The sequence below is a fragment of the Lycorma delicatula genome, chromosome 2 (genome assembly GCF_047948215.1).
Source record: "Lycorma delicatula isolate Av1 chromosome 2, ASM4794821v1, whole genome shotgun sequence".
NCBI lineage: Eukaryota > Metazoa > Arthropoda > Insecta > Hemiptera > Fulgoridae > Lycorma > Lycorma delicatula.
In genome coordinates, this window is record NC_134456.1 from 3049059 (window position 1) to 3062162 (window position 13104).

At 28.5% G+C, this 13104-nt stretch overlaps 1 protein-coding gene across 5 annotated transcripts in view; it reads right to left on the minus strand.

Annotated features, from left to right (window-relative positions):
- The window catches only part of Ptp10D (Protein tyrosine phosphatase 10D), a 212031-nt gene that overhangs the window by 71339 nt on the left and 127588 nt on the right, over positions 1 to 13104 (minus strand). For all 5 annotated transcript variants that reach the window (XM_075358141.1, XM_075358144.1, XM_075358140.1 and 2 more), the window contains exons 8-10: positions 9486 to 9589; positions 6175 to 6343; positions 4072 to 4194 (exon numbers count right to left, since the gene is read on the minus strand). In XM_075358141.1, coding sequence (XP_075214256.1) covers positions 4072 to 4194; positions 6175 to 6343; positions 9486 to 9589 — 396 coding nt within the window. The remainder of the gene's footprint in view (positions 1 to 4071; positions 4195 to 6174; positions 6344 to 9485; positions 9590 to 13104) is intronic.

The window sequence follows — 13104 nt, forward strand, 5'->3', positions numbered from 1 at the left end:
GGCATTCGATAACGTAGTCTGGAATAAAATGTTCAGCATTTTAAAAAAATTAGGGTTCAAATACAGAGATAGAAGAACAATTGCTAACATGTACAGGAACCAAATAGCAACAGTAATAATTGAAGAACATAAGAAAGAAGCCGTAATAAGAAAGGGAGTCCGACAAGGATGTTTCCTATCTCCGTTACTTTTTAATTTTTACATGGAACTAGCAGTTAATGATGTTAAAGAACAATTTAGATTTGGAGTAACAGCACAAGGTGAAAAGATAAAGATGCTACGATTTCCTGATGATATAGTAATTCTAGTCGAGAGTAAAAAGGATTTAGAAGAAACAATGAACGGCATGGATGAAGTCCTACGCAAGAACTATCGCATGAAAATAAACAAGAACAAAACAAAAGTAATGAAATGTAGTAGAAATAACAAAGATGGACCGCTGAATGTGAAAATAGGAGGAGAAAAGATTACGGAGGTAGAAGAATTTTGTTATTTGGGAAGTAGAATTACTAAAGATGGACGAAGCAGGAGCGATATAAAATGCCGGAATAGCACAAGCGAAACGAGCCTTCAGTAAGAAATATAATTTGTTTACATCAAAAATTAATTTAAATGTCAGGAAAAGATTTTTGTAAGAATATGTTTCGAGTGCTGCTTTATATGGAAGTGAAACTTGGACAATCGGAGTATCTGAGAAGAAAAGATTAGAAGCTTTTGAAATGCGGTGCTATAGGAGAATGTTAAAAATCAGATGGGTGGATAAAGTGACAAATGAAGAGGTATTGCGGCAAACAGATGAAGAAAGAAGCATTTGGAAAAATATAATTAAAAGAAGAGACAGACTTATAGGCCGCATACCAAGGGATCCTGGAATAGTCACTTTAATATTGGAAGGACAGGTAGAAGGAAAAGATTGTGTAGGTAGGCCACGTTTGGAATATGTAAAACAAATTGTTAGGGATGTAGGATGTATACTGAAATGAAACGACTAGCACTAGATAGGGAATCTTTGAGATCTGCATCAAACCAGTCAAATGACTGAAGACAAAAAAAAAATGTTAACCAGCAGCAGCAATACAAATTTTTGAAATTGCGTAATGACAGTAACAATGAATGTGTTTTTTGCAGAATTTTCTGGAGAATTTTCTGTTGCACATAATGGAAATGGTGATATTGAAGACCACATGAAAAAAGCTAAACATAGGAGTGCTATTAATGCTACTGCTTCAGCAAACAAGACATTTTTTTACAGCCTAAGATGGGAATAACAATAACAGTAATCTGGTGTGTCCTGCTAAAGAGGCTACATTTTCATACCACACTGCTAGACACGAACTCAATTCCAAAACATCATCAGACTGCACATCTAAATTGTTTAAAAAGTTATATGACCCAAAATTTTCATCTGCTAGAACCAAAACCGAGGCAATTATTGTTAACATTATTTTGCCATTTATATTTGATAATGTGTTGTGTTCTTTGGAAAACATTAATTATAATGTTTTCATTATAACTAACTATGGAAAACTAACTATGGATAGCTCAAACAGAAGTGAAGTAAAACTTGTTCAGATTGTTGTAAGATATTTCAATCTGGAGGAGGGAATTCAGTTAAACTTTTAAATTTCGAAGAAGTGTCAGGTGAAACTGCTCAAATTTTGACTCTGTATCTTTTGCAATGCATGAAAAAATACATATTTGAAGAAAAGATGGTTTATTATACTTCTGACAACATTAACAGTAATTTTGGTGGTGTGAAGAGAAAGGGGAATGGATATGTGTACAGAAAGGTTTAAAGTGACTTAGATAGACCAATTTTAGGAATTGGTTGTTCAGCCCACATTGTATACAATTCAGTACAAACAGCATATGATTCTCTATCCCTGGACATAGAAGTTATAGTATAAAAATGTATAAATATTTTCACACACACATATATATATATATATATATATATATATATATATATATATATATATACAGTAAGAGTAACAAAACTTAAAGAGTTCTGTGAATTTGTGGAAACATAACAAAAAAGTATATTATAGCAGCACAAGGTTCCTTAGTTTTACCTGCAATAGAAAGAATTCTTTCCATTTTTAATGGTCTAAAATCATTCTTATCTTGTGACAAATGCCTAAAATTATTATTTGATTTATTTTTTGAATATCTAGAAAGTGAACTGTTTTTTAAATTTTTATATGATACTCCACAGTTATTTAATAATATACTTCTGAAATTGGAAGCTAATTCTATCACAACAACAGAAGCATTTCAGACATATTCTGAATTTGTCAACTTCAGGAAAGAAAATCCCACAAATATATACAATCTTCTGCCAAAGAATTGCTACACATTCTAGAAGAAAATAATGATGTTCAGGAACAAAAATTCTTCTAAGTGCAGACAATTTTTATAATTCTAGTATCCAATACTTTGAGTTGTGGAGAACCAGTTTTGATAAAGTTAGTAAGTTTCAGTGGGTTAGACCCAAAAAAATATGGTAAAACTATATATAAATTATATTTATTACCATTTCTGGCATAAAGATGCTGAATTCATACTGAAAATGAGCTTGGTATGAATGCATTTAAATAACATTAACAGTTTGAAAGCAAAACATCTCTGGACCTACAATTACATGTATTTTTCTCTTATACTGATTAGAACATCTACTAGAAAAACTTTTTTTTTTAAATTGGAAAACTTAAAAAGTGTTTTTATAAACTTTCTTCAGAGTACCTAAACATTAAACTATGATTTTGGTGCACCATATATAAATAGAAACCAATTTCACCTCCCTCTTAGAACAAAAGACTAAATAGCTTACATCATCTGTTGTACTTTTATAAGTAACAAACTATAAAACAAAATTTATCATAATACCATGCTAATACCTCCAATTTTCACATCTTATGTAAAATGTTTTACAATTTTAAGTCTAAATTATATTTCAAACACTAAAGGTTTAGTACTAATTACGATAAACAACTAAAAAATGTTTTGCAACACTCATTGCTTTATAATTCTTGAATTCATTAAAAATAATTGAGGTTTCTTGATAAATAATAAAATGCTGTTTTCCTTATTATTTAATTTTCCTTATAATTAAATTATGATTTTTAATAAACTTATTACAGTCAATTATTGGGAAGATTTTAGTAAAATTTGGTTGAATTCCAATAAATAAAAAAATATTTACAATATATTTTGACCATTCAGGTATCAGTTCATTATAAATTTTATGGTCAAGATAGCAGCTACAGGAGACAGTAAAAATACAAAGATGTTTACAAGAATGGGAAATTACAAACCATTTATCTACACAATTTAATTACGACAAAACAAAACAATGTTATATGTGCATTTGATACAGTTCATAAACCAACAAATATAAATAAACATATTTCAGTTAAGTCTATAATATTAATGCAAATTTTCCTTCTTTATATTTTCATACTAAGAAATGTTATTTCTTTAGCCTTAACAGACATAACAGACTTATGCTAACCTCCTCTTCAATAGTCTACAAAAGAACTATTGTTTGTGAAAGAAAACTAACTGCTAGTGGATGTAAAATGGACTTTATAGAGCTAATGGAAAAATTAGATACTTCAAATGTGAAACAGAAGAAATTAGTTGTTTAAAATACAGAAAGAAGCATTTCATTTCTGGTACTACTCATTCAAGAGAAGACTTCTTTCATTTGATACAAAAGAGAAATATAACAGGATTAACAAGCACTGAAAAATAATTAAGAAAGAGAATAAATGGAAAAATTATAAATGTCAGCAACTATTTTAACAGCAAACACTTTATGATTATAATTAAAGATTAAAAAAATCAATATTAACTAGCTAGTTTATAACTTTTAAAATAAAAAATGACTAACATTAAAATGACTTTTTAAATGATTTAAAATTTGTAGTGACTTTTAAAATAAATGTCGCTACAGATACAAAAGTTATAAAATAAATAAATAAATAGAAAATATTACTGAAATCAGGGAATTATATAAAATTATTATCAAACTACTTTTATTACTTAAAAAAAAAAAAAAAAATACCACACCTGTATCATTTCTATTATGAATAACCTCAAATTTGTCTTGTCTTGAATTAACGTCTGACTTCCATGATATATTCAAACCAAATTCTATAGGCTTTAAATCCTCAATTATAGGTGATGAAGGTCCTGTAAAAAAAAATCAAAATATCTATACATTGAAATTTACATGAATAAAATGCGTCATACTGACTTTGTAAAAGATTATCCTTTAAAACAAATATTGATTTCTGTGCGACTTCTTACAAGCAGCTTGAAATCTGTAGATGTGCCATAATAAAAAATTGATTTTTTAAAATATAATCAAGAAAAATGTGCATTATAACTAGGTGATAACCAGATCTGAATTTAACTTTACTCTATAGGTCCAGCCCCACAACATGCCTTTCATGAACTAAATAAATGTGGTAAATCTATTTATTTACCCAGTAAATAAATTAAACTTAATATCATCATGAACAGAAATTCAGTGTGCTTTATCTCACGCCTTCTAAGAACATACAGAATACATTGTTTTGTATTTTTTCTTGTGTAAAGAGTCAAGGATGAAAATTCTAAAATGTACAATAACTCTCTAAAATAAAATTTTAAGGAAAAAATATTATTATACAGGTCAATACAATGAGACTAGAACAAAATTTTGTTATATTTTAATTTTAAAATTGTTCACATTATTCTGTTTATTTTTTAAATAACAGTCCCATAAAATCAAATAAAAAGCATTGAATTTTGAAAAAATACACTTGACAGGAGAAAAAATGTCTAATTAGATAATGACTAATCTTACATTGTCTAAAAGCTGTTGAATAAGGTCAAGTAATAAAAGGTAACGTTAAAATATAAAGTCAAATAATTATTATTTTCACGAGATCAATCGTTATGACTAATTGATCTTTTTCGATTAGAATTAAAGAACACAACTGTATAAATAAAGAAAGAAAAGAACGATCTAATTTTGCCAAACATCATGGAACACGGTCATGATTATTATTCAAATAATTTTATTAATATCCTTGAATACTCAAATGACTTTTATAAAATGAATATCTTAGAAAAATTCCACATCTACTTAAATAACAACAAGCTGATAAATGAACAAACAAATTTTGAAAACAATATCTTACTCAAACAAATTTTAAACAATAATTATAGATTCGTATTTTGGCCAAACTGCTTTTATACCATACACATAACAATTGAGACGCTTTCATCGATTAGACATACAAATGTATGACATAACTTGATGATCGACTGTTATATTTATGGAAATTTTATTTTATTTTTATTTTAATCTACATCAAATTAATATGAGAAATGAATACTTATATACAAGTTTATCAGATGTTCCTGAAGATGGAAAAATAACTTCCGAAAATGCTAGAACATAATTAATTACTTCGGTTGGTAAGTGGAATTATAATTTATATATTTTTATATTATATACACCAACAGGCCATGCTAAATAAAATTATAGTAAGCATATACTCATATATATTATTTTTTCTGATTTGTAAATCTAATTTTCTTAAACTTCAAATAAAAAATACAGATTGTTTATCATCAAGTATTTTTTTCTACGGACTTAAAAAACCAATACTAATACAATATTTCATATACAATCAAATTACACAACTCGTCCACATAAAACTATATGACTGTGTATATAAATTAAAACTTCCTTTTATTTTAATATAAAATTCCTTTTATATTAATAAAAAAGAAAAACTGCCTACAAAAGCCGATCTTTTTCTTTAGTAATATTATGTCAGAAATTTTTACCAACAAAAGGATTAAAGATGCATGCAATTAAATATATGTTATAACGATTAAGTTTCTCTCTTATTTACAACACGTTTTTTCTATTTTTCACCATCTATACCCCCTCTAGATGAGGATAATCTAATCTAAAGATGGTTATTTCAAGATTCAAGTGACTTCTTATAATACTCTTTATGTTAAAAATATATTGTAACATTATAGTTAATTTAAATCAATTTTAACAAATTCTTTAATATTTATAACACAAAATAAATAAAGCACGTATTGTGACTGTATATCATCTTCTAACAATTATAATATTAAAAATAAATAATAAACAGTAATACTAACTTGTCGCTTGATAAATAACAGTTTCATTACTTTCCATCTGATTAGAAATAGCTTGCACCGTTATTGAGTAATTTCGACCAGGCAAAAGAGATTCTAAAACTTGTTTATTTTCAGAAGCGTAGACAGTGTTACTATCACCATTTACAATCTCAACTTCAGAATAGCTAACCTATAACAAAAATTAAATTTAATTACAACCTAACCAAATAAAGTGGATTAATTAATAAGCGTTCACTACATTTATCAAAACAAAAGAAATACTAAAATGCAATATCCTAGACAAATGAGATTTTAATATTAAATGGTAATTTTTAATATAAACGTTGAAGGCACATTATTCTCATAATATGAAACTGGCATAATTCATTACATACTGTATATTTGAAATTTCCTTCTTAATTTAACCGTAATAAAAAAAGATATCAAATGAAATTAGCAAACTGTTGAACAAGGAACATCCCGAGTATAGTCTTGTACAAGCAACAAGTGGTGTTAAGCAGAAAAAAACCAGAAATTATCGCATACAGTTAGGGATTAGAAATTCTTGTGAATTAAAATGTTTTTAGACTGTGAAACACTGACAATAATAACCCAGAAAGATAAAAAAAAGAATTCTTGAGCGCATGTGTGTAGCACATATATGTATGAGGACAATACGACTATACATAAATATAAACAATTTACTTAGTCAGGACAGTACGCAATGAGACGTCCTAATTCTTTCTCACTGTTTTTATTATCACCGTTAGTATTTTTGTTAAAATATTTACAATTTGTGAAAACCTTAATTTTTTTTAAATCTGTACAACCATGGTCATATACAAACTTAATCTGCCATGATTTTCTATATAACTATTCTTTTATAGGTTTTCAGTAAGTTACTAAATAATTTAATAAGTTTGAAAATTTTTTTACAACTAATGACCGATAATTATATGATGACTATTGCCATTTTTACAGATACCTACCCCCTACCCTTCAGCGACATCTGAATGTAATTGTGACTCAGTCTCACTAATAAGTCACTGAATCTAATCTTCTGCACGTATATCTGTGTTTGAACAACTATTTAGTTGTCAAAAAAAATCCAGTTTGTGGAATGCTGCATATCTTACTTTACAATTTGCTGTATGGGGACTGTGTACCTTTTTTTTCATTCCTAGAAAATCCAGCGGTGTCAAATCACATGATCTTGAGGGACAATTATTTTATAACATGCATTATTTTATAAAAAAATTTTGACTCTATAGCCATTGGTTTGTTTAAACAGTGACGTGTTTAATTGTCAGTTCTGTCGCTGAAAATAACTTTCTTGCAAAAAATTATTAGTAACCATTTTGTTTCTTAGCCTCCATTAAAAAATATACTATGCTACCTACAGTCTGTCAGCTTCAACTCTGTGTCAGTACGATGTTATAAAGGGACAAATGATTGCAAACGGGATGAAATTGATACTCTTACTTCTTCAGCAGCAATTAATTCACTGAATAAAATGAATGAAGATACTTAAGTATTTTTGCACTTTTCACAGACTCAGTTTTCACAAATTTACACCCTGCAGTACAAATTTTTTCTCTGTTGGACAACCATGAGAATGAAAAAGAGATCATAAAGTTTGTAAAACAACGTGAAACACGGCAATCAGAGCTGCCATCTGATAGGCACAACCTATCAAAATTCAGAAGTTCTTGTTGAAAAACTTCCATACATCAAACTTATTATGCAAGATAAAGATGAAATATTGTGAGCGATATGCGGTACAGTTTTAGGAATTTACTAGTTCTTTTATTGATTTTATGTTTTTAAGAGAAGACTAATGCTGCTGCTATAAGCAACAAACTTACTATCAAAACGTGAATCTCATCATTTTAAATTATTATATATTGCCTTGTAAAGTAAATAGTATATATTTATATAGAATAAATAGGAAACTGGTATATATATATATATATATATAATTTTTTAAACATGTTGTCCCGTGTGGCTGAATTATAATTAATATTTTTAAACCACCATATACATACATATAAAGCAAGATTGATCTTGCCTTCAATCTAATAAGACCTTTTCAAATCCTTAAGAATTCATCATCAGTAATTGAAAATACTGTAACTAACATTAGCACAGAAGTACTTCAGAAACCGTGTCACGACTGATTAAAATTATTAGTCAGATGTTAAAATTCTATTATACCGATTTAAAAAGATCATCCTGCTCAAAATTTAGCTGGTGGTTTATTAAATTGAAATTTTTATATTTATAAATATAATATTTCTCCAAAGCTCCAGTTTGTGTTTTAACGTTGCAAATTTCTAATATTTTAAGATTATTTACTAAATCTGTAATTTTGTCAATTTGAAATCAAGTATCTGCCATATTTGAAAAATTTATCTTTTTATTTTTAAATCTGTTAGATGTTCCAAGAATCTTGCTATAAATGAGCTATCAGTTTTACCTATATACATGGCATCGCAGTCTGTGCATTTAATTTTATATATGCCGCTTTAGTAAATCGGACAAAAATATAATTAGTGTTATAATTAAAGAATTTTTCCGATATTATTTACCGGTTTATACACAATTGTATATTGTTCTTTATTTTAAACATTTACTATTTTATTTGAGTTTTTGTTTATATAACTGTATAAAATATATTATCTGTCAATTTTTAGAACCATTCACTGGAATAAGGGAAGTGCTTTTTTTATTACATTTCTTCTTTAAATATCCCCTGCAAATGTTGACAATAAAAGATTTATTGTAGCAATTTTGTAAAGCTATATTTTTTATATACTCTAATTCATTATTTAATAACGCCTCATTGTTATGTGAATAAATAACAGCTCTACGTATCATACCATAGTTGTTTCTCTTATGTGAAAATAGGACTTTTATGAATGGTTATATTATTGTCGGTAGGTTTTCTATATATGCTTGTTTCAATTTCGTTATTGTTATAATTTTTATGTTATATCTAAAAAACATATGGTCCTGTTTGAGTTAAATAAATGTTGCTTGTTTAATATTATTTGATGTTCTGATCTGACTATTAATTTTAATCAGTCATGACACGGTTGATGAAGTACCTCTGTGCTAATATTATTTTAGTACTCGTATTTTTAATAACTGATGATGAATCTTAAGAATCTGAAAAGGCTTTATTACATTGCAGGTAAGATCAATCTTGCTTTATATGTGTAAATCTGGTGATTTATAAATATTAAATAAATAAATATATATATATATATATATATATATATATATATACTTACCTTATGATTATATATATATACTACTATATGATTACTTACCTTAAAAACTTCCTGAATACTAGAATTGTCAGGTACCCATGTAACAGTAACATCACCAGTATGGTCATCTATCACAGAAGTCAGCTCTTGAACTGGTAAAGGCTCTATAATAATAACAATAATAAACTTACAAATGCAACAAGTATATTCCAATAGTTAGTAATCAAAATCTATAAAAGTAAATATATATCTCATACAAAAACCAGGCAACACAAAACTTTGAAAGTAACAAAAAGCAGCATCTCAAAAGTAAACTTTGCTATTAACTCCGGATATAAAAATGAGAGAAATAAATTTACACAATTTTGTTTTTTTGTGGAATGCTTTACTGAAAGGTCAACAGATGCAAAAGGAGAACACATAGAATTTTAAGATGTATATCTGAGTAGGAAAACATTTATTTATTTAATACGAAATGAAGAATAAAAATTTATCAATTTAAAATAAAAAAAAGAAATACTGTACATTTATAAGTAAAAGATAACATAAAAAAAAACAAGTTCACGATGCCAAGGAAGAAAGAATTACATGTTGAATTATTCAAAAAAGAGAACAGAATCCCATTTTTAACAAAAATTTAATTTTTTCTTTCAATTTCCATTAAAGAAATACCAATTTCATGTAGCCCACTGCAGTACACCATTGAGACAAAGGACAACCATGTGATTGAAGCATGATGGTACATTATCTCGTAGAAAACTACAAATACAAATTAAAATTTGTCTGCAGAAATAGGTTTTTTACAAAAATTGACAAAACTAGTATTAAATCTTCTCAAGGTAGTCAACATGAACATCCACACAAATTTTAGTCAGCATTTTAGAAGGTTCTAAATACCAGTTTTGTACAATTCTTTTGGCGCTGCTCGGAGACAATTGCATTCAAATTCTTCAACCTCATAATCAGCCTCTCTCTTATTTTCTGTTTAGCCTATGTAACCGCTGTAAGCTATTACTTCAGAGGATGAAATGTAGTCTTGTACAGTCTCAGGCTGACCATTGCTGAGATATGTGGTTAATTGAAAGGCAACCACCAAAGAACACCGGTATCCATGATCGGTGTTCAAATCTGTATAAAAGTAACTGCCTTCACTAGGATTTGAAATTAGAAATCTCAACTTTGAAATCAGCTGATTTTCAAGGACAAGTTAACCACTAGACCAGCCCAGTGGGCTCTCATCATCGGTCTACAATACAATATGCCTACCTAATGCGTCCTTCAATGGGTTGAACAAATGATACTTGCAAGGACTGAGATCAGGATTGTAGGCCTGATGTTCGAGAGTTTCCCAGCTGTGTTTGACAAGTGCCTCACACTTTAAATGGCAGTGTTGGGTCACGTGTTATCATGAAGGAAGATGGCGCTGCATATTGGAATACAGTGGTGTTTTGATCTGTAGGCTGGCTTTGTGTGTTCTGTATGAGGTTGCTGTAATAGGGAGCATTCATGGTATTCTGTTCTTTCATTAAACATAAAAAATCTCAGAACATGGTACATAAAACCTTACTAACTTACAGCACTGTCTTCAGTTTTACAGGTCCTACCTTGTCTTTCTTTTGCCATTTCACTGATGCACGTTTACTTTCAGGTATAGAGTGGTGGACCTATGTTTCATCCATTATGAAAATACGCTTCAATAAACTTTCCCTATACTGTTTCATAACATATCAGAAGGCCAGTTACATACCTCTTCCCGTGTAAACTTCTGCACTTCTGCATGAAGTTAAGAAAGGGTGATATCCATCTGTGGCAGTTTTATAGAGACAATCATGAATAATTGTTATGTTGCTGCCAACACTTATTTCCACATTTTCTGCCATCTCCCCCACACTGACATCTGTTGTCCAAAATCAGCTGTTCAACGTGATGAACATTCTCTGGCGTGATAATCATGCACAGACTCGATCATAGGCTTCATATTCAACCTTTCTTTAAAGGCATCACATCACCAATAACACTAGTGCCTTCAAATCACATTACCACTGAACAGAGTGCATAATCTGGTGTAAATTACTGCAAGTTTAACATTTTCTTTAATTAAAAATTTAATGATAATGTATTGCACAACTGACACACCTCTTACTCGCTTATAATGCTACCGACTGATCCAACAATGCAAACAGAACTGCAATAGGCTAGAGTGGTGCCTACTAGTCCAGTCCCTCACTCAGTACAGTACAACATCGATGTTAATTTCTCTTTTTTCCAGAACAAAACTCTGGCATTCCTGTTATGCATTTTTAGGCAAAGACTGCCAAATACAATGGTCTTGATTAAACAAAAAAGAACCAAACATTAAAAAAATTTAAATGCACAAAAAACACTTAGCTCAATTGAACATTATAACTTTTCTTACCCCTATGACGATTCCTTTACTAGTGTGACCTAAAGTATTTCTATTACTAAACATAATTTTAAGGAACTTTCATCATTAAATCCTTTCAATTGTTTCCACATAAATTTGATTCCATTTTTAATTTCTCTTAGTACTTCAGTAAATAGCTAAACTTTTCACTGTTTCTTCTACATCTTAAACATTGTAGCCTTAGGAATATTAATTTTTTAGCTTGCACATTTAGTTGATTTCTTTGAACTATGAATATAGACCCTTATTTAAAACTCTCATCAAATTGTAATATACATGTAATCATACAATAGTTAAGATTTAAGATTTCAGATTGTTCTTTGTTGTTGTAACTGTGTCACAAAAATCTAGCTAATATATATATATGACGAATACAGTGTTTGTAACTTAATTACAAAAAAAAGTTAAAAATTTCATAAAACTGATTTATAGCACCAATTTTTACTCTCTGCCGAATCACTTATTTATGATGTTCTGAGATTGTTCTTTGTTGTTGTAACTGTGTCACAAAAATCTAGCTAATATATACATATATATATATATATAATGTATATTCTGAATACCACATAAATCTATCGATTCATGTGGTATTCAGAACATCATAAATAAGTGATTCGGCAGAGAGTAAAAATTGGTGCTATAAATCAGTTTTATGAAATTTTTAACTTTTTTTTGTAATTAATTTACAAACACTGTATTCGTCATCCATACAATTCTCCTTTTATTAATAATAATGAAATGATTACATTAATCAGTAAAACAGAGTAGTTTGTATATAAAAGATTAATAATAATTTACAAAGGTACACAAACAAATAATGGAACCAAACAAGTTTATAAATATAATTTCACAACAAAAAATGTTAATGATAAGTCAAATACAATTAATTTTTATGAAAATTATTATAATTTTATTCCACTTAGCTTCTTTAATTATAAATCTCTAGGGTTATTGTAATAAGAAGAAACAGAAGTAATTTTTTTTCCAGATTAATAAACGAACTCAATAAAAGAGGTTATACATTTGATTAATACACAAGGGCTGTTTTATTTTCAACTTCCAATGGGCTATAAAAAAAAGATACATTGACATAATAAAATGATTTTATTACTAAAAGTTGAGTAGTGTCTAGATTATTTTTCTATATAATCGCCAAAAGGACTGAGGCATTTGCTGTATTGAGACATCAGCTTTCTGATGCCCTCTTCAAAGAAGTTTGCTGCCAGTGAGCTAAGATATGTCTTGACAGTCTCC